The following is a 21,915-nucleotide window of genomic DNA, read 5'->3' on the forward strand; positions in this document are numbered from 1 at the left end:
ATTATAAAAGCAAAATGTGAAAAACAAATATGATAAAAATTCACATACACCCTTAATAGAAGTAAAAATAGAACTGAATAGAGACCACTAAAGTCAAATTTTATCTCTATTAGGTTAACTCCAAAATATGTTGCAAGGATCAGTCACATGTTGTATGTGGCATTCTCAATGTTAAAATTATTTACAAACTGGAAATATGAACATACCACAGATAAAATAAAGATTGATTATATGCTTAACTGTTGAAAATATTTGCAGAGGGGCAGCTAGGTGGTGCAATGGATACATCACCAGCCCGGAGTTCAAATTTAATACTTCCTGTGTGACCCTGGGCAAGTCACTTAACCCCAAATGCCTTAGGAATAAAAAAGAAAGAAAATGTTTACAGAGTGCTAAGATAATTCAAAGTGAGGTACATTTCAGCTGAATTAATTTGAAAAAGATTATCAACTTCAGTAGAACCTGAACTTTGTTTCCATCCAATAAAGTTAAGATTTTTTTAAAGGATAAATCATGAAAAAGCATTTATTAAATACATCTCAGCACAGCAGATGTTGAGAAGGCTTCTAAGTGATAGCAGTGATTCAAGTCCTAATATAATAGGCACATGATCCTGGTCAAGTCACTTGACTTTTCAGTACCTCAGAAATGTTCTAACACTCTAAGTTGCAGAACAAGTGCCATTCCACATTGGCAGAATCTTTGATGGGAGTTTCCTACACCAAAGAAATCAAAGTCTACATTTAAAAACAAACACAAAACTAAAATATTGTTAATTTCATTAGTAATTTTGTGAAAAATCTCAGGTTTTCTTTTTGCCTATACTCCAGGCAAACTATTTAGAAATGTGTCCAAGTTTTAATACAGAAACAGAAACATCTTATTGCTATCATCCATTTGTATCTCTACAGGAAGTCTATTCAGAGGGCCCAAAAGGGCCCTTTTACAAGAGATGTAAATGAAAACTATCAAAGGAAGGTCAACTTGGGTCTTAAAGCACTGGGACTGCCTAATGAGGCCCATTTTTTCTCTATATACCAAATTATCATATCACTCTTTAGCTATTACTGCTTTCACACTTTGTTTTGGAGTGAATATACAATAACTCTTCAGGTGATAGATGCTCTATCAAATGGCAAGTTTAGGTGACACTTTTCTCTCTGCCTTTAAAAAAGGACAGGGAGAAAGTGAGAAAGCAATACAAGGAGATATAACTATCTCAACAGACAGGCTACCAAAATGGCAATTTTTCTTTTGAATGGGAGGTTAAGCTTACTTCTGGTCCAGTTGATTCTAATTTGCTTTTTCAAATTTCCTGGGACCTTAGAAATCAAATGACGACATCTGTTAGATCTATTAGTGTCTGAAAATACAAACATGTAATCTATTTGGATATAAAATAAAGATTAAATAAAATGTGAGTAAGATCCTGAAGGGAAAATGAAGAATTTGTAACATATCCTTTTGCTACTCAGTCCTTTTTTGCTTAGTTCTTAACTGTGTTCAAATAAATATACATACGTGGCTTTCCAAATAGCTGAAATGTATTATATTTTTACATGAAGATATACAATAGAGATCACACACAGCAGCAGCTCAGTCCTCAAAGATGAAATTAAAAGATATGAAAAACTTATTCCCATGATTTAATTTCTTTGATAATGCTTCTTACTATAATTTTTCAAAACTTCAAAACTCCAAAAATGATAAAGCATTAAAATTTGTTTTTAAAAGATATCCATTAAAATTTTTCATGACTATGTGTGTTCACAATAATTCATGATACATTTTTGCAAATAATACATAAAAGTATGCATCAGAATCAATGATGAAATAGTCGAAGATTTGTATGAATGAGTGTTATTCCAAGCTCATCACAGGCCTCAATTACAATCTGGTCAGCAGCTGAACCCAAGGGAGCCACAATAAACTCTACACCACTCTAAAATAAAAAAAAAAAAAAAATAAAAAAAAAAAATAAAAAAAAAAAAATTGTTATAAGGTAAATTTTCTCAAATAAATCAGATTAATCAAGGATTAATAGTATAATTTTGGTATAACAAAATATCACACATTTTCTTGCCAATTCAGTACCTATACATGCAAATTAAGAAAACCCTAACAATTTTGAAAAATCTACATTCTGAAAATATTCTCTTATCCACTGAACTTACCCTCTTAGCCCTGTCTACATTATCCCTAAAAGGGAAAAAGGCATCGGAGCTGAGACACACTTGTTTTAATGAATCAATCCATTCCTTCTTTTCTACCTCAGTTAAAAGTTTAGGAACTTCCTCAAACATTGCTTCCCATTTGGCCAAATCATCACCCTACAAAAAGAAAAAAAGATAAGTTTACCAAACATTAAAAAAATTTCTAGGAATTTCTCCTTGGCATTTTTACTTTGTTAATTTATTTTAATCTGGACCCAAGACTTTACTGACATAGGAATATCCACCAAACATAGAATTCTGTGATCTACATCCACAATCTAAATTGCAGGGGAAAAAAAAGTTTAATAGGCTTGCCCAAGATCACATCACCAGTATGTGACATAGGCAGGATGTAAATGTAGATAGGTACTCTTAATACCAGGACCAGCCTTCTATCCACAATGCAATCTTGCCTCATTCCTATTAGGGACGATAACATTCTTTTCACAATCCCATTTACATGATCTGGAGTTCTTTCATATCTGATGTCACTAAGTTTTTGTGTGGAAAATTATTAATTTAACAATGCAATTCTATGTCATAAATCAAATAAAGTCATAACTATATACACTTTTAATCTACCTATTAAAATTTTATTCTTTAATCTCTGGTTGTTTAGGTAATGTAGATGTACTCTATGCTCACAAACGAGAATTTTTAGAAAGAATTTTCAAGGGTTATCAGAAATGAAAAATAAGAAATCTAATTACAATTCACTATCATGAACTATATTTCCATACCAATTTCTTAAGTAAGCAGCTTCAAAACATGAACTTTATTGGAATTCACAGTATTTTTATTTAATAAAAGTTCGTGTTTTAAACGATGGCTTTCTACCCTTAAAAAAAATATTAACTATGTTAGAGTTTCTGGCATTGAAGAAAGGTCAATAAGCTGCCAGCAATCTGATCAATTGGGGTTGCAACAGGTAAAATGATATAGCAAGCAAAATGCCTAAAGTTAAAAAAAAAAATTCAATTTCAAAGATTTTCTTTGGCAGTTACAGTGAACTATATATTTTATGACAAGAGAGTATCATTATTTTCTAACCTCACATAATGACAGTTATACAAATTTTCCTTATTAAAGACAAACCAACGAGAGAGAAAAGTTGAGTTCAAATGTACCACTCTAAATGAATTATTCAGGAATCCACTTAGTGCCTACATTATATAAACACTTGCTTCCTTTCTTTTTTTCTATTCATTTGACATTTTAATGAATGAATACTAATACTTTAGGAGGACAGAACACATTCAAATAATTGAAATGTAAATCACAGGATCTCAATACTTAGTAGATTTTTATCAGTGAGAAAGAAATTAAAAACTATAAACTTATTTTACTTCATTTAATCTAACACAATACCCATTACTAAAATCAATTCCTAGTTAAAACCAAGAAAGCATGAAAAAAATAGTAGTTTTATAATTATTACCAATTATTAGGCATTTCCTTGTGAGCGATCCATAAAAAAGAAAAAAAAAAAAAGAATGGAAATGCATGACAAAAACACACATATAACATGTTCTAGTTAAGAGAAACTTTGCTGGCAAAATGCCTTTCCCCCTTGTTTCTCTAAGATTTTTTTTTTTTTTGGGGGGGGGAAGGTGTGGCCTGTTGTTCAGTTGTTTCAGTCATGTCCAACTCTTCATGACCCTATTTAGGATTTTTTCAGCAGAGATAGTGAAATGGTTTGACATTTTCCTCTCCAGTTCATTTCAGAAATGAGGAAACTAAGGCAAATCGGGTTAAGGCCAGTGATGAACTCAGGTCTTTCTGACTCCAAGTCTGATCACTATCTATAGCTCCACCCATTTATTCCAAAAACAATATCTAGACACATGGCAAAGAATCCCCATGGAGAGAATCCTTGTACATACCTCACCAATGGTGCCAGTCACGTACTGATCAATAGCATTAGAGATTTCTGCTCTCTTTATTCCAGCTTTAAATTTCATTGAAAGCACTTGGGGGTGATGTCTAAGCCACCAATGGTTTGCCTTTTCTCCTGCAAGGCGAGTACAATGTATTCGGGATTGCTGACCTGCTCCAATACCAATTACCTGAAATACGTCAATTGGTTAAAATGAACAACATATTTCACAAAAAAGTTTATTGATTTTTCTCAAAAAGCCTTTCTTTCACATCCTTACTTTATATGCATATAATTTTTAAAATAGCTGCAATATGCAAATTAGAAATACACAATAAAAAGACAAATTATATAAAGATTGGGTTTGTAATGAATTAGTCTGAAGACCAACAAATTTTAAAATCAGAAAAATAAAGTACTTTCAAGTACTTATTACTCAGATTCATTAATTTAAGCATTGCAACTAAGAATACACACTGAAAACAGAAAAACGTGAAACACCTGACATTTTTTAAGAAAACTATTGAGCAACAGATGTCAAAACCTTAAACTGGGAAAACAGCACGGTAATGAAATTACTTAGCATCCATTCATTAAGTTTCACCTTGTAGCACAAACAAAATGCACCATGTCTATTTGTTAATAAAGACTAGTAAAATTAAATAATTGATGTCCACAACTATGTTCAACTCAGAAGTAGGAAAAAAATCAATTTTTATGAAGATAAAGATTAGCTGCTTTAGCTAATTACATTTTAAAAACAGATTAATTTTATTTATACACACCTATGCACAAAAATACTATATACATAGGCCAGAAGAATTCTGACAATGTATTTTTTTCCTTCTGAGCTGTTTTTCCAATATTAGTGTCAACTAGATGTTTCAAATCTTCATTGTAACTTTACAAGAAGTGTTTCCTCACAAAACAATCATGTGCCATGGACAATGCTTTGTTTTTTAAAAATATATATTTTTAAAGTTTCTAAATGCAAACCATGCAGCTCTTTTTTTCTCAGCTCTTCAAATCATTGTGATATCTCTGAGATACTCTCTACAGGTAATACATTGAAGGCCAAAGGAAGGAAAATACAAGTATGTAAATGTGCCATTATTTCATGGACTTGGGCATTAAAATATTAATGAAGCAAAGAGCTTCTGGAACTAGGTTTTCACACATCTGTGGTACATAAGTAGGTTTATTTTTAAAATTCTCTAGAGTGAATTCATATTTATAAAAAAATTTAGAGTAAATTTATATTTATTTCAGAATGAAGTCTAAATATCATGATGTAATCCAAATACACAGAGCCTGAGGTTTCTCTAGGATCACTGAATGTTAGTTAATAGGCCGAACAAGAAAAGATGGTACTTATTTGAAAAGTACTTATTCAAAAGATTCTTTATATCATTATTTCGAAATAAACACTAATGTGGCAGCTAGGTAAAACAAGGTACAGAATAAATCTTGTCTCATTAGAAAGAACATTGATTTTTACACTGTCCCCCAAAGAGATGTGACAAAGTAGGCCATTCTTTAATCAATTTACCTGACCATTCTTAGCATAGCACACTGAATTGGATTGAGTGTACTTGACAGCAACTGTAGCTACAATGAGGTCCCTGATAGCAGACTCAGGCAACTGAAAAACAAACAAACAAACAATTTTACATTTCACAAACGCATTAAAGTGCCTCATTGTGTCTTATTCCTTCAATGTAACATGTAAAAGTAGATGAAATCAATGGTACAAATAGTTGTGTTGGTTTTTTTTGCTGCAGAAGCAGTAAATTACTATTAGATTACTTATAGCTAGCCCTTATCTATTCAGGAATCAAATGAACTACTTTATTTGATCTGAAAAAATATATACTTGATTTGAGGATATATTGCTTTTGGAACTCAATAAATGTGGCTTAATATATAGAAATTTTAAAAACCTTTAAGCACTCCATCTACATAATGTTGTGATGTCTTATATGTGTGTATTTATATTATAATTCATGCCTCAAACCAAACTCTTCCTGGCATTTTGTCACATCTCATCTTCAGAGAGTTCATTTTCTGTATGTATTTTTCACACCAAGTTACATCTTTTTTCAATTAGGGTCAAAGTAAGAGAGATGCCAGAAAGGAAAAGGAAAGACAGACCACCAATAAATATCTTTAATTTTAAAAAATGACCATCATTGGAATGAATATCTTTATCATTAACTCACAAAAATAGTTCAGACAAACTTTAATTTATCATCATAGCAAAGAGATTTAAGCTTTATTTTATTTCACAAAAAAACTAAAGCATGAACAATTTCAGGCAGTTTTCAAATCACTTAGAAAATAAAGAAAGAAGCAAAGATTTGGCTTTTCTTTATCTATAGTTATTAAAAGTAGTTAAACCATCTATACCTGAAAATGTTAACACCATGAAAACTCTATACATGGCAGAACTTTTTACTTTTCTAAAAATGCCTTACAGCATTTTAATACGGACTACACACTAGAACTTGTTGGCCTTGATGTTAGGCTGCCTTTTGTACTACAAAGGGAATAAAAAGAAAAGCAAGAATATTTGATTTTTTTTTTTTTTGGTACTGGTGGCAGAAAAGGGGAGAATAAACATAAATTTAACTTTGATACTCTAAAAATGCAGTTTCTGACTATGGATAAATAAATTCAATCAATTTATTTGTATTCCTAGATGTAGCACATTATGTATGAGGCACACATTAGCTGTTTGCTATATGAATGTCAGGTGACTGAAATAACATACTTTTGAAGAAACTGAAATGATCCAAATTGGCAATCTAGTAATTAATGAAATTAGAAGACAAAGAATTTGTGAGTAAATGGCTAATGAGTTGATGGAACTGATTTCATCCTGCACCCAAAGGAAATAAGAAACATTTGGGGTACATTTGGTCACTGTGCCTTTTAGTATTTATAAAGACAATAATAACTTAAAATAGTGATTTAAAGATTTGCAAAGCACTTTATAGATGTTATCCCATTTAAACTTAAAGCTATTATTATTCCTTTTTTATAGATGAGACAACTGAGAAGTAATGTGCTCAGGGCCAGATCCGATCTTGATCTGATACCAACTCAAGCAGTTTATCCACTGTACTACCTAGCTACAACTTGATGAGCAAAGACAGATAAAAACACTACAAAACAAGTATCTCAAATGATGAGAATGAGAAATTCTACTAAGACCTTGATTAAATATCCCCAAACAAGTCAATACATATAACTATCAATTAATGGCTTCATATCTGATGAAGGATATACAGGCAGAATTATAAAAAATATGGTTCAATATTAAGAAATCAAAGGAGCTGTTCAGAGGACTCTCAGATGATACCTGCATCCTTATAAATATTTCTTTGAAATTTGTAAGGCAATGAATAATGCAAATACTGACTAATATCTCTCTTGTGTGTGTACACGCACACACACACACATACACACAACAGGACCCATTTCTGAATAACATTTTTTTGTGAGACAGGATCAAATTAAAATAAAGTTCTAATTAGTGGCCTCCCACACTTTAAGTGAAAATAAAGGGGAAACTACATATAGCTTTTCCCTTTGTTATACTAAAGCACTATTAACACTATAACAAAAGACTACAGGAAGACCATATTTGTTAGTGGGCCAATGCCTGGGTCTTGTGAAAGAAAAATTAATGAAGTAATAGGAAGATGGACCAGCCCCAACAGATTCCTGTGTTTTACCACCTCTACCTAATTCTCCAAGCTAGGAGAAGCTATCTTCAAAAACTTGAAACCGAAGATGAAGCTCCTGGTCTCATGGTGTAGATGGCTTTTGAGAGAGATTTATTCCTCCATTGTCAAAGCTTAAACACTAAGTACTGTTTCTAATGAAAACTGCTACACAGAATGATTCAATTCACATTTCAAGCTTCTAGAGTATGGTCTTTACTACAAATGGGACGCAGAAACTAAGAAAATAGTTTGTTGTTGTTTTTTTTTCCCACAGAAAACAAATAACTGACCCTTTGGGACATATTCCCCTGCCCCCCCCCAAAAAAATCCATCATTCAATCCTTTAACATCTATGATAAAATGTTTAATACAATTTAAACTATACTTTAAACTTACATCTTTATGCTTTGTAACAATATTGCTAAATAATGACTTGTCAATTACACCATTATTCCTCTTCTGACTTAGATGTAATCCAAAAAGAGTTCGAATTTCATCCTCATCCGGTTTGTAACAAGGGTCCATCTAAAAACAATGAATATTTAAAGTTTTCTTCTTATATGATTTTAGTAAAATAACAGGAAATATATAGTTCTTAAAACAATTCTTTCTTAGTAGGATAAACTCAAAGTAAAATCTGGCACACTTATCATAAGGGAAATTTATCAAATCATTTCAGCAGGCGTGTAATGCAAAATTCAGTCCTATTACTTAAAACAATGTTAATGAATTTTATATTTCTCCAAATTATAAATCTTTTAAGATTTGTAAAGGAAAAGATAAACCAAATACATTACAAACATCTATTTGCCAAGGATTAGCAGAAAGTTAAAAATATGTAATTTCAAAAGTGAACAAGGAAGATTTGTCAGTAACCAAAATTAGATAATGACATAAAAAGTAATCCTCTTAATTACACAAAACATCTAATAAACATTTGATGACAACTGGTTATCCGAGCCTTTATAATTTGGAACATAAAGTTTAATTCTTTTGGATTTTGCTCTCATTTTTCTCACTGTCAACTCTGCTTTTTAAGCTTGATAAAAGAAAAGTATTTTTAATGTAATATAAGACTTATAAGTACTTCTGATGAAAAGACTAAAGCTAAAAAGAAACATCGACACAAACACAAAAATCAAAAGAATCCTAGAAAGATAATTTATTTCTGGAAGGAACTAATGACATACTACTAATATTCACAGAAGAAGAAACATGGTCTTTAAAGTACCTTAATGTCTTCAAAGAGCCTGAGGGAATTAAGTAAGAAAAACAAAAGTTGTAGAATTGGATTGGCTCTATTTCAAGGATTTGAAGAGGGGGGAAAAGGGGCAAAAGAAATACACTAATATAAAGAGGAGAAAGGATGGACATGCTATTTCTCATAAGTGTAGTTAATGAGAAAAAAGGAATATGCAGAGCACCAGCCTTGAATTCAGGAGGACCCGAATTCAAATGTGGTCCCAGACACTTAACACTTCTTAGCTGTGTGACCTTGGGCAAGTCACTTAACTCCAGCCTCAGAAAGAGGGGGAGGGGGGTTTGCCGGAAAAAAAAAAAAAAAAAAGGAATATGCAAAGAGATAGAGAAGAGAGCATCATATAAAGCTCTTGCAGGATTCAACACACATTTTATACTATATAAAATATATCAAATTCAATAGGGAAATAATTGAGGGATAAAATAAGATTGGCATCAGAAAGAATACAAATAAGCAAAATCTATTCCTGATTCTGAAGAGAGACTGAAAAAGAGAATCAGAATGGGGATAGGGGTGGTGTGGGAGGGTGGATGCACACAGAGTAGAATCTAAGGAGTTACTTTATATTGCCTCTTTATATTATTAGGAAATTGTTAAAATAAATTATGGAATCTGAATGTAGTAGAATGTTGCTGGAAGGTAAGAAATAAAAAAAAAGTTTTCAGAGAATCTTGGGTAGTATAAACTGACAAAAGTGAAAAATGAATAGAATCAGGAGAACAATTTATACAAAGACATCATAAATATATATATGTATATATTTTCAAAGACTTAAAAAGTTCAATCTATGCAATGATTATTCCCATATCTCCAGGGAACTTATGATGAAGTAAATTGTCCACTTCCTGAAAAATGACAGTAAAAATGAACCAAAAAGAGATACTTATTTGGGGATGTGATATAGCTGTTTTATGAATTCCATTTGCTAGACAATGCTCATTTGTTATAAGGTGTTTTCCTCACCTTGTTCTTTAATTTTTAATTTTAATCTTTTAATTTTAATTTTGGTAGAAGAAAGGTCAACACTAATGATAACCAAGAAGCCAATGTAACATTTTGAAAGTAGTCTAAATAAGATTCATGTGGAATCCTTTTACATTTTCTGTTATGAAAAAGTTTTTTGGGAGGACAAGAGAATAATATAACCAGATGGACTAAAAGATGAGGAAGAGTCTTATGGATATAAAAGTAGATAACCATAAAAAGGCAAGAGGATTATAATTTTTTTTAAAGGAAAACAGAGTAATATCAAGGAACATAAAAATAAAGGGAAAATTCATAAGGGGGTTTTACAGGAGAAGCAATAGGTTGGAGGGGAAGGAGAGATTAGCAAAATATACTTTTAAAAAATTGAATGCATTAACCTGAAGTACACAGTAATTCCCATTTTTCTTTTTGGAGAGGATTTTCAAGGCTTCTTCTTCATATCCAGGTGCAATAATACCATCAGATACCTGAAAATAAACAAAGGGAAAAAAAGGATGGTTTTACCTAGAAAAACAAGAGGAAATCACCTTATTTACCATAGGACTTTTTAATTACTTTTTGTATATAAATTATAAATATAAAAAAAAAAAATCTATCTTTCACCTGTCTTCTGAAATGAGTACTCTTTTTTCTCCTGGTGGAAAAGAATCTCTCATTTGAACATTTCCCACTCTTTTTTTTTTCTGATTTCAATGTTCATTCTTAGATAGAAAAACCAATGAAGCAATAAACTCTTGTATTATGTTTCTGTTAGGCATTTATCCTTAGAAATGTGTCACTTAGCACTTCTTCAAAAGAGTTCCTGCCTTGTCCCATAATACTTGTGTATGTCTTCTGATCCTCCAAGTCAGAATAAATTTAGAGATGAAAAGGACCTCAAGGTCAGTGAGCCCAGCTCTCTTTAATTTAGAGATTCCAGGGAAATTCCCAGGAAAACCAGAATTCAAACTTAAATCTAAATCCAGTGTGCTTTGCACCATATCACATTGTCTCTTGAAGTCTAATTTTCATCCTTAATCAGTTGCCAAATCTGGCTGATCCTAACCCCAGAATACACTTTGATCTGTTCTCTCTTTTACATTGCCATCACCCAAAAATCAATTCATATTATTTTTGTGGCTGAAATTCGGCAAAAGCCTTCTTCATTCTCAAATCCAACCTTCACACAGTTAATTCATCTTATCTGTGAATTCCTTTAATTGCTCTCTGGTCTCCATGAGATAAAACACAATCACTAATCCAGCACTTAGGGCCTTCTCTATCATTTGTTTCTGAACTATCCTCCCAATCCTATTTCACAATGTATCCTCCTATCACAAACTATTCCAAAGTGGGTAACTAATTGTTCTTCAAAGTCTTATACTTACATGTCCCAATAAATTCAAACTACCAGAAGAATGAATATATGAAAAAAAAAAAAAAAAAAAAAAAAAAAGTTCCCTAAGCACCAACTATGTATAAAGTGATGTGCTAATAAGCATTGGAACTACTACTCTGCACAATGTGCAACCTGCTGAAATCTTCTTTTTCAATTCCAGTCCAACTCAGTTAAATCCATAAAGTTCACTCTAAGTCCCTAAAGAAAGTTATCTCTCTTTAGCTATCACCTCCATACTTAATTTAACTGAAGTCACAGACCTTCCATTTGACTTTACCTTTGCGTTCCCCCATTTATGCTTAGTGCTTTTCAGGGAACCCTGCTTATATAGCAACTTCATTATGTTTTTTGAATTATTAAATGATTTGATAAGTATAGAAAAGGCCTACTCTGTCCAGTCTATTTCTCTTAATACAGATAGGAAGTTAATGTACATTATCCACTTTTAGTGACTTCAAACTGCTCCCTATTACCAAAGATAATCAGTTAACGCCAGAGGACAATCAATGGAAAAACATATGTATTAAATATTTGCATGGGGAAAATGGTATAAAAGATTGTATTAAAAACATTAAAGAAAAGAAAGGGGAAGTAGGTGGTGAAAACAGAGAGACACTTAGTATTGTAATATGTTGCATAAAGCCTGATGTGTGCAGTATAGACATTTTATGGAACATTTATTGATGAGAATATAAAATAGCCATTCATGGTAAGACGGCATGGGCCTGGTCCTCCCAACTCACACTGGTATTAGATTTATCAAAGTGAATGTAAATACTAATTATTTGCCTCCAAGAGTAGATTAAAAAAAAAAAAAAAAAAAAAAACTAGTTAAAAGAGGCCATTCTCAGCCTCATTTCCTACTTAGCCTTAGTCATTGATTAGGCATTGCTTCAAGTCAAACTGAGATCTGTTAGGCTAATGGTACCCTGTTTCAAGTCTGATTCTTTTTGTACAGCAAAATAACTGTTTGGACATGTATGCATATATTGTATTTAACTTATATTTTAATATATTTAACATGTATTGGTCAACCTGCCATCTGGGGGAAGGGGTAGGGGGAAGGAAGGGAAAAGTTGTCACAAAAGGTTTTGCAATTGTCAATGCTGAAAAATTACCTATGCATAAATTTTTTGTAAAATTTAATTTAATTAAAGTTTAAAAAAAATTTTTTTAAAAGACGTTTACATTTTCCTGGGATGAAATAATATATACACAAATTCCATTAAAAAAAAAACAAACACCTGAGACCTGTTAAAGACTTTAGTTTAAGGCCTAGTACTACATCCAAGGCCATCTCCAGTCATCTTGATCTATATCTTGCCACTGGACACAGATGGCCTATTTGGAGAGAGCGACTGATGACTTAACAAAGCCCATCTTCATTTAAATCCACTTGCATGTCATAGCATCATCTCTTTATGCCATGGTCCTCTTTGAGAACATAGGGCAAACAACAATAATACAGATGCCTGAATTTAGCTTACTATATATAAGAACTCCCAATCCCAAGCAATTAGCCTCAGTCAACCTAGCAGTAGCAATATAGCAGAAAATTATCATACCCAGCTAACTGCCACTTTCAATAAAGCATCAAGAAAGAACAAGATAATTAAACTTTTTGATAAGCTGGAACTATTATTATAAACATCAATTATTTTAGGGGCAGTTGGGTGGGGCAGTGGATAGAACACCAGCCCTGAAGTCAGGAGGACCCAAGTTCAAATCTGGTCTCAGACACTTAACACTTCCTAGCTGTGTGACCCTGGGCAAGTCACTTAACCCCAGCCTCAAAAAAAAAAAAAATCAATTATTCACTTATTTTAATGGTAGTTACTAGATTAATGTACAAAGCTTTCATTCAATAAGTGCTCAAGAACTTGAGATACCTAAATCTGTTTGCTGCCTCAGCTGTATTCTAGCTCACTGCTCCATTTCTAGAAATCTTACTCCTTTATAGCTGAGAACTAGCAAATATAATTTTGTTTTCTAATAAAACACTTACTCAACCTCCTACCCCCATAACCAAGAATTATTCTAGGTCTCCTGTGAGCTTTCAGTAAGCTCAGGGGTTTTATAAGGTTCTTTCTATATTAGTATATTAGCACTTACCATAGCACATGGCACATAATAGATGGTTAACAAGTGCTTTTTGACTGTTGCTCAGTCTCTCAAAGGTATATATTTGGTTACTATCAAGAGCTACTTTATACTTTAAAGTCTAACTTTAAGTCTAAGGTTTAACACACATTCAAAAGTCCACTTATGAAAGTTTTTTAAATTACTATTAACACTGGAAATGATTCAGTTATTTTTCAAAACTGATTATCAAAGAATTTGATGGAAAACAAATTTACTCATCCCCCTGCTAATTTCTAGAACAAATCTTAACTTTGTAACAATTCAGTCAGCAAGATATGGTAACTGAAAAATAGTAAATGACAAAAAATATTATTGATTTGTAAATGATAGAAATTGTGTGCGTGTTCTGTAAGTAAAATTTCTAGAAGTTTTTAAAAGATCTGCCAATGCTACTGAAGAAATGACCAAAAATCTTAGTTACTAACCTCTCTGGAGATGATTTTAGCAGTAGTGATATCACAAATATCAGATATAGCAATAAAATCACCAAAGGATGACATTCTATCAGCTCCTAGAAATAAAACACAAAATGATAACATTTTCCAAAATACTAAAAGCTTTACTAAGCTTAAAAAAAAATTGCTAAAAGCTATCCTACACAAAGTCTATAGGTAATATAATATAGGTAATATAAATATATAAGTTCCTGGAATCAAAATAAGAATTATAAAATATCATCTGGAGAGGAAAAACATTTCCTGTAACTGTAATGAACAAATCCAAAGCTCATATTCACATATTCCCTAAATCTGAGCCTTTTTCTTGCTAACCAATCTCTATTGGTAGCAGCATTATAATCTTGGTTGACAAGATTTCAAGACTAGTCATCTATAATTTTTAGATTTGAATCCGGCTTTGCCACTTAGTGTCTCTGTGATCTTGCATGAATCATATAATCTTGCTGGGCCATGAAGGAGCTGGGTGACATGACTGCAAACATTCCTGCCAATAGTAAGGATGTACCCCTGTGATTTTACCCCCACAATCTTGCTTGCATCCACTTGGCCTTTTTCAGCACTGGTCTGACTATTCTAAGAACTTTCACACTGCTCTCCCTCCCTCTAAGCTCTTCTCTATCCCATTCCTCACACTACTGTCTTGCTCATAGCACAAAATACAACCTTCTTATTCTGGCTCTAGGTCCCTTTACCACAGAGGTTCCTTCCCATTCTTTTACTTTCTTTGACTCAATCTTCTTATTTGTTGCCACCATCTCACTCCATTTATAGTAGACTCCATCTAACACAAATCATTACTGAAGCAACAAATATGAATGACAATCCATTCCCTACCCAAACACTATATTCTTTCAAACTATTCAAAACCCTCAAAAAAAAAGGGTTTGCACAAAAAGATTCCACAAAAAATACTTCTAAGTTAATAAAATAGAACATGAAGGCATTTTCTATCTCACATCAAATTATTCAGTAAACAGAACATTAGATGATAGATCATTAAAGGGGACCACACTGAATTTCAAAAGAGTGACATTATAAGCGTTGACTTTACAATTAACCAGCAGAATTTAAGGTCACAAAATATCAAATATTTAAAATTAGACTTGAAAAAAACTAATTCAACTATCCTCCTTTCAGCAGTTGAAGAAAGTAAAGCTCAAAAAGATTAGTACCTTGCCCAATGTCACATACACAGTGAAACCCTCTGCTAAAAATGTCTCCATTGTATCATACTAATTCATTAAGATCTTAAGGTAAAGTTTGGAAATAAATCTACAAGTTCGCCTAAGCAATATGTTTAGATATGCCTGGAAAACTTAAAATTAACAACCTGAAATCATACTAAGAAGGTATCATTAATTTCTTATCACACTATTCAAGATAAATAGCACTTTTCCTTTCCAGAATTATGATGCTTCTACCTCTTGCTCTTGCATATGCAGTTGACAATGGAGTAAGGCTCTTGTAGAGATCATGAACCATGCAAACTTTAGCCTCTTCCTCACTGAGTGGTATTCCAACAGCAGCACCTGGTGGACAAATCCATAAAACCATTCAAAAATTTTACTTAGAATTACAAACTCTAATTATTCAAATTCAAATTTGTTTAGTCCATGTGAAAAGGGACCAGCTGATCAATGTGACTAGGAAGGGAGAATTAAACAGTTTTAGTGGGTTTAGCCTGGGGGCTAAAGAAATGATTATCCATGATCTTGGGCTACAGGGACAAATAAATCCACTGCCATATACTTTTAATTTTCTCATAATACTGAATAGTAAAGAATCATCTCTCATTTAGACACTTCCCCTTCTTAAACTTCTGAGGAACACAATGCTCCCATTAGATCATAAAAGTAGGATTTTTATTCTTACTGAATTAAAGCTATATTAAAATACCACCCAGCTGTTACTTTGAGAACATATTACTGATCTTACAAATAAACTGCAGGTCTTTATACCTAATTAAAAACAACAAAAAAGGATCTAAGCCCAATTAGATTATTAGCATAATAAGAAGGTGAGATCATCTCCTTCAACTACATCTTTATTTTTACAAGCTGGATCTAAGTGGTGAGAGGGAAACCTGTATGAAATAAAGGGCAAAGGTTCCTTTTCAGTCCATCTAGCTTTTGGTTCTACATTTATCCTACTTTAGGTCAGGTTTTCTTTCTCCATCTTATTCTTAATCATTTGTTTTATATTAATTTTTCAGTCATTCTAAAAACACAGAATGTAAATTTGATGTCCAATAAACTGCTATGACCTCAGTTTCATCTCATTTCAATTTCCTGTCTTACGTCCTGATCAATTTGATAAATTATGTCACCTTCCCTCTCTATGTCACAGTAGCACTTAAACAATAAATCTCACAATGTGTGAAATACTTTGTACTACTCTTTGGACAAAATCTCCCCATAAACTAAAATGTCCTTGGTAACAAAGACATGGAAAAGATGGCTTCAGGCAGCATAGACATTATTAGCAGTTAAGTACTCTAGATGTTAAAGATAAAAACTAAAATAAGAATGCAAAAAATACATTTTAAGCATTGCTGGGATAAAAAATTTTGGCTACTTTTTAGTGGCTAAAAACTGGAAAATGAATGGATGCCCATCAATTGGAGAATAGTTGGGTAAATTGTGGCATATGAATGTTATGGAATATTATTGTTCTGTAAGAAATGACTAGCAGGATGAATACAAGGAGGCTTGGAGAGACTTACATGAACTGATGCTAAGTGAAATGAGCAGAACCAGGAGATCATTATACACTTCAACAATGATGCTGTATGAGGATGTATTCTGATGGAAGTGGATATTTGACAAAGAGAAGATCTAATTTAGTTCCAATTGATCAGTGATGGAATCAGCCACACCCAGAAAAGGAACACTGGGAAATGAGTGTAAACTGTTTGCACTTTTGTTTTTCTTTCCAGGTTATTTTTACCTGGAAATCCAATTCTCCCTGTGCAACAAGAGAACTGTTTGGCTCTGCACACATATATTGTATCTAAGATATACTATAACATAATTAACATGTATAAGACTGCTTGCCATCTAGGGGAGGGGATGGAGGAAGGGAAGGGAAAAGTTGGAACAGGAGTGCAAGGGATAATGTTGTAAAAAATTACCCAGATATATGTTCTGTCAATAAAAAGTTATAATAAAATATATATATAAAACATAGATTTTAAAAAAAGGAAAAAAATACAGTATAACCCTTCTCTGCAAAAAAAAGAAAAAAAGAAAAAAAAAGAAAAATTATCCAAGCATATGTTTTGAAAATAAAAAGCTTTAATAAAAAAATTCAAACTTCAAAAAAAAAATTTTTTTTTGGCTTAAAATATGACATTACCTGCTGGACTGACATGCTTGAAGGAGGTAGCTGCTGGAATGCCTAGAGCTTCTCTGAGTTCTTTCACTAGTTGCCAGGCATTCAAGGCATCACACAGGTTTATAAACCCAGGGGATCCATTCAGAACTGCATATGAAACAGAAATACAGTATAAACACCAGATAAGTTTAAATAGGAAGCATATTTCTTTTAATGTCCTCTTCCTTATTGGGCATATATATACACACACATATACATATAAATATACATAAAAATAATTTTGATGTAGAAGTAAAAGCTATACTAAAAATAGCACCCAGTTGTTACTTTAACAAGAAAACTACTACTGATCTTACAAATAAATTGCAGTTTTTTACCTAATTAAAAATAATAACGAAGGATACCTAATATCCAAAACCAACAAGTGACAGGATTTAAGTATTTAAGACTGTTTAATTCTTAAATCATTCCCAAATCAAAAAAATAAAAATAAAAATAGGATTTTTATTCTGAGAGAAAAATAAGGCCCAACTCTTCCCAAGAAAAATCTATTCAAATACATTTTCTTTTTTTCTCAATTTTGAGTTAAGTAGTGTAAGGGGGGAAGGTGGTAGATAGATGTACATTATATGAAGAAACACAGTTGATTAAAGATTTAAAAAACACAAACAATGATGCTGACAACTTAGGAACAAATTGCTCAAAGATAAACAGATGAACTTAGAGAAAACATAAATAACAAGAAAATAAAAGGGTAGGTATTAGTGAAGAACTAAATGACACCTGTTGATTTTTCCAAATATAGATAGAAAAGCAAATTTATAAATCAAGGCCAATAGAATTATGAATTTTTTTCACTTTTAAAAGAAAAAAAAAACAAAAAAAAAAAAACTGTAAAATATTAACATGCCTCCCAGATAATACTAGTGGAAGCAACAAAATAAATAAGGTTTCAAATAAAATCACTAGTTATTAAAATCATTACTTGCTTCTGGATAAATTAAACTTAAAATAGAGCTTTGAGGTTATATCAGTGATTATGAGTTTTTATTTTCTTCTAAATTAGTCTAATGTTCAAATACTGAAGCACTAGTACATTTTTCTGCCAACCAATGACATAACATCCGCCAAGACATTTCTAGAGGTCATGTAGAAATACCCTTAATTCCAACACCAAGGGTTAGTAATTTAAAAAGTTAAAAATAAAAAACACAGATTGAAAAATTGATTTCACCAATTTGCCTTTCCAATCTTTCACTCAAGTTCTAGCTCAGAGATTAATTACCCATTTAGCATTCTCAGTACTATATAACCCAAATGATGGCACAGCTTACCAACTGGAAAGCTTCTAAGTACTATGTCAGTGCCATAAGATGTATACGCATAAAAAAGCCTGCTATCTGAGGACTGGCTTATCTAAAAGTGGAGAAATTCATTATCTTTAATTTGATGAATTGTCCATAGTAACTAGGGGTTATCACTGAGACACATCTAAGTTCCCACCCACAAGAAATTGAGAGTGATTACAATGAAATCACAAATTTTTGAAGACCATAGTGTTTTAAATTCAATAAATTTGACAACAAATTTATTGTTTAGACCAAACTGAATTAGACCAAATACAACTACCAAGGATTTGAGGGGGAAAGGAGGAAGAGATCTACTGTAGGCTACAATTTAATAATTGAGGGGAGGCAGGCAGGGAAAGTATTACATGTTAATAAATTTAGTTTTTTTTCTTTAAATGCATTCTAGATTATGTGCAATACAGTAGGAGCAGCACATAACAGGTTGTAGTAAGAAATATTAAAGGAAGATGAAAATATGTTACACAGTCCTGGTAATTATAGATAATTAGAAATTAACTGTCCTTTATTCAACTTTTTATTCATTTAATACAAAACCATGGATTTCAAATTAAGAATTTATTAATAAAGTTTTATGTCCAAATTCTAACATCATAAATTATAAACATTTTCTTGGACAGTCCTTTTCAAAAATGCATTGCTTTCTTTTCTGCTGGTGAAATATGTCTTAAATGGAGTGATTCTAGTCACGGCACAATTAGCTTGCTTTTTCTTGAGATGGAATTATTTTGTATTTTAAAATATTTGTTATGTGCTCATATATACTAAGTGCTTTTTTAGTACAGAAAATGGAAATGTGTGTGAATGCATTTATTTATATATATATATATATATATATATATATATATATATATATATAATGGCTCTAAATATGGCAAGGATCTGACTATATTTTAATTTTACTAAATTCTATATTTGTCCCTAAACTGACTGACCATGAAAAGAATAGCAAAACCAATGAAGAAGCAAACTAATGCTATAACTACTAGGTAAATACCCCAAAGACCTAAGAAACAGAGAAAAAAAATATGTGCACGTAAATATTTAAAGAAGCACCTTTTTGGTGTTCCAAATCACTATTGATCAGAGAAATGCAAATTAAGATAGCTCTGAGATACCACCACACACCAGTTAAATTGGCTAAGATGACAGAAAAAGATAATGACAAATGTTGGAGGGGATGTGGGAAAACTGGGACACTGATACATTGTTAGTAGAACTGTGAACAGATCCAATCATTCTGGAGAGTAATTTGGAACCATGCTCAAAAAGTTATCAAAACTGTGCATACCCTTTGATCCAGCAGTGTCTCTACTGGGCCTATATCCCAAAGAGATTTTTTTTTAATTTATTAATTTTTTGACCGTACATATGCATGGGTAATTTTTTTACAGCATTATCCCTTGTACTCACTTCTTTTCCAAATTTTCCCCTCCCTCCCTCCCTCCATCCTCTCCCCTAGATGACAGGCAATCCCATACATGTTACATGCTAAGAGATCTTAAAGGAGAGAAAGGAACACACATGTGCAAAAATGTTTGTGGCAGCCCTTTTTGTAGCGGCAAGAAACTGGAAACTGAGTGGATACCCATCAGTTGGGGAATGGCTGAATAAATTATGGAATACGAATGTTATGGAATATTATTGTTCTGTAAGAAACAATCAGCAGGATGATTTCAGAGAGAATGAGAGACCTACATAAATGAAATGAGAAGACCTAGGAAATCATTATACACAGCAACAAGATTACATGGTGGGGACAGCTAGGTGATACAGTGGATAGAGCACCAGCCCTCAAGTCAAAAAAAGGACCCGAGTCTATCCTCAAAACACTTCCTAGCTGTGTGAGACTGGGCAAGTTACTTAACCCAATTGCCTCAGCAAAAAAAAAAAAAAAAAAAAAAAAAAAAAAAAAAAAAAAAAGACTATACAACGGTCAATTCTGATGGATTCTTCAACAATGAGAGGATTCAAACCAGTTCCACTTGTTCATTGACGAAGAGAGCCATTAACACCCAGAGAGAGGCCTATGGGAACAGTGTGGAACACAACATAGAATTCTTATTCTGTTGTTATTTGCTTACATTTTGTTTTCTTTTTCTCACTTCTTGATCTGATTTTTCTTGTGCAACAAAATAATTATATAAATATGTATACATATACTGGATCTAACATGTATTTCAACATATTTAACATGTATTGGACTACCTGCTAGCTAGGGGAGGGAGTGAGGGAAAGGAGGGGAAAATGTAGAGCAAAAGGTTTTGCAAGGTTAAATGTTGGAAAAAATTACCCATGTATGTTTTGTAAATAAAAAGCTTTAAAAAAAAAAAAAAAGAAAAGAAAGAAAGAAAAAGAAGCACCTTACCAAATAGCAAAAAACTGGGGAAAAAGATCCTGAATATTTACTGACCAGGAATGGCTGAAAAAATTGTGGCATGTGAACATAATGGAATATAAAAAAAATATGCATAATGATCAAGGTAATAGCTAGCTGTGATTTCAGAGGACTAAAAATGAATGATGTCTTTGAGGTGGTATATTACAAGTGTGGAACAAAGCACAAGCTTTCAAAAATGGCTAATTTGTTTTGTTTATTTTGCCTGACTACATCTTTTATATAGTTCTACTGGGAGGAAATGGAAAAGACACTGGGAAGTGATAGCAATATGAGAAGAGAAAAATTTTTAATATTTAAAAAGAAAAATAAAGCTATAAATTCACTATTACTCATATCAGAGGAAAATGAAACCACAAAAACAAAGACTAAGAGAAAAACCGTTATTTTGACCATTAAAGCATAATAGTGATATTTTTAATTCTTTGGAAACAAAGCAGATGCCCATCAATTTGAGGAATAACTAAATAAATTGTGGCACATGAATTTAACAGAATACTATTCTGCTATGAGAAACCACAAATCTGACAAATAAAGAAGTGTGAAAATACATACGTAAAACTGACCAGAGTGAAGTAAATAGAGTCAAGAAATCCTAGTAACTACAGCAATGTAAAAGAAAAAAAAAAAAACCACAAAATTGAATGTTGTAAAATGATATATTAATAAGCATGGTTTGAAAAAAGAGATTTGAAAAGATAGTCTCAATTTTACCCTTTTTTTGAGGTTAGAGGGTCACAAATATTGTGAATTGTACAAATTTTCAGACTTTTT

General features: G+C 32.1%; 1 protein-coding gene across 1 annotated transcript in view; it reads right to left on the reverse strand.

Moving 5' to 3' along the window:
* Positions 1 to 494: 494 nt before the first annotated feature.
* ATIC (5-aminoimidazole-4-carboxamide ribonucleotide formyltransferase/IMP cyclohydrolase) overlaps positions 495 to 21,915 on the reverse strand; it is a 30,243-nt gene continuing 8,822 nt past the window's right edge. Inside the window, exons 8-16 of the mRNA XM_074298762.1 lie at positions 17,398 to 17,523; positions 15,465 to 15,572; positions 14,011 to 14,096; positions 10,443 to 10,532; positions 8,214 to 8,342; positions 5,639 to 5,731; positions 4,097 to 4,279; positions 2,175 to 2,330; positions 495 to 1,942 (exon numbers count right to left, since the gene is read on the reverse strand). Of these exons, the coding sequence (XP_074154863.1) occupies positions 1,823 to 1,942; positions 2,175 to 2,330; positions 4,097 to 4,279; positions 5,639 to 5,731; positions 8,214 to 8,342; positions 10,443 to 10,532; positions 14,011 to 14,096; positions 15,465 to 15,572; positions 17,398 to 17,523 (1,091 nt within the window). The 3' untranslated portion in view covers positions 495 to 1,822. The remainder of the gene's footprint in view (positions 1,943 to 2,174; positions 2,331 to 4,096; positions 4,280 to 5,638; positions 5,732 to 8,213; positions 8,343 to 10,442; positions 10,533 to 14,010; positions 14,097 to 15,464; positions 15,573 to 17,397; positions 17,524 to 21,915) is intronic.

Source organism: Sminthopsis crassicaudata, chromosome 3 (genome assembly GCF_048593235.1).
Source record: "Sminthopsis crassicaudata isolate SCR6 chromosome 3, ASM4859323v1, whole genome shotgun sequence".
Taxonomy (NCBI): domain Eukaryota; kingdom Metazoa; phylum Chordata; class Mammalia; order Dasyuromorphia; family Dasyuridae; genus Sminthopsis; species Sminthopsis crassicaudata.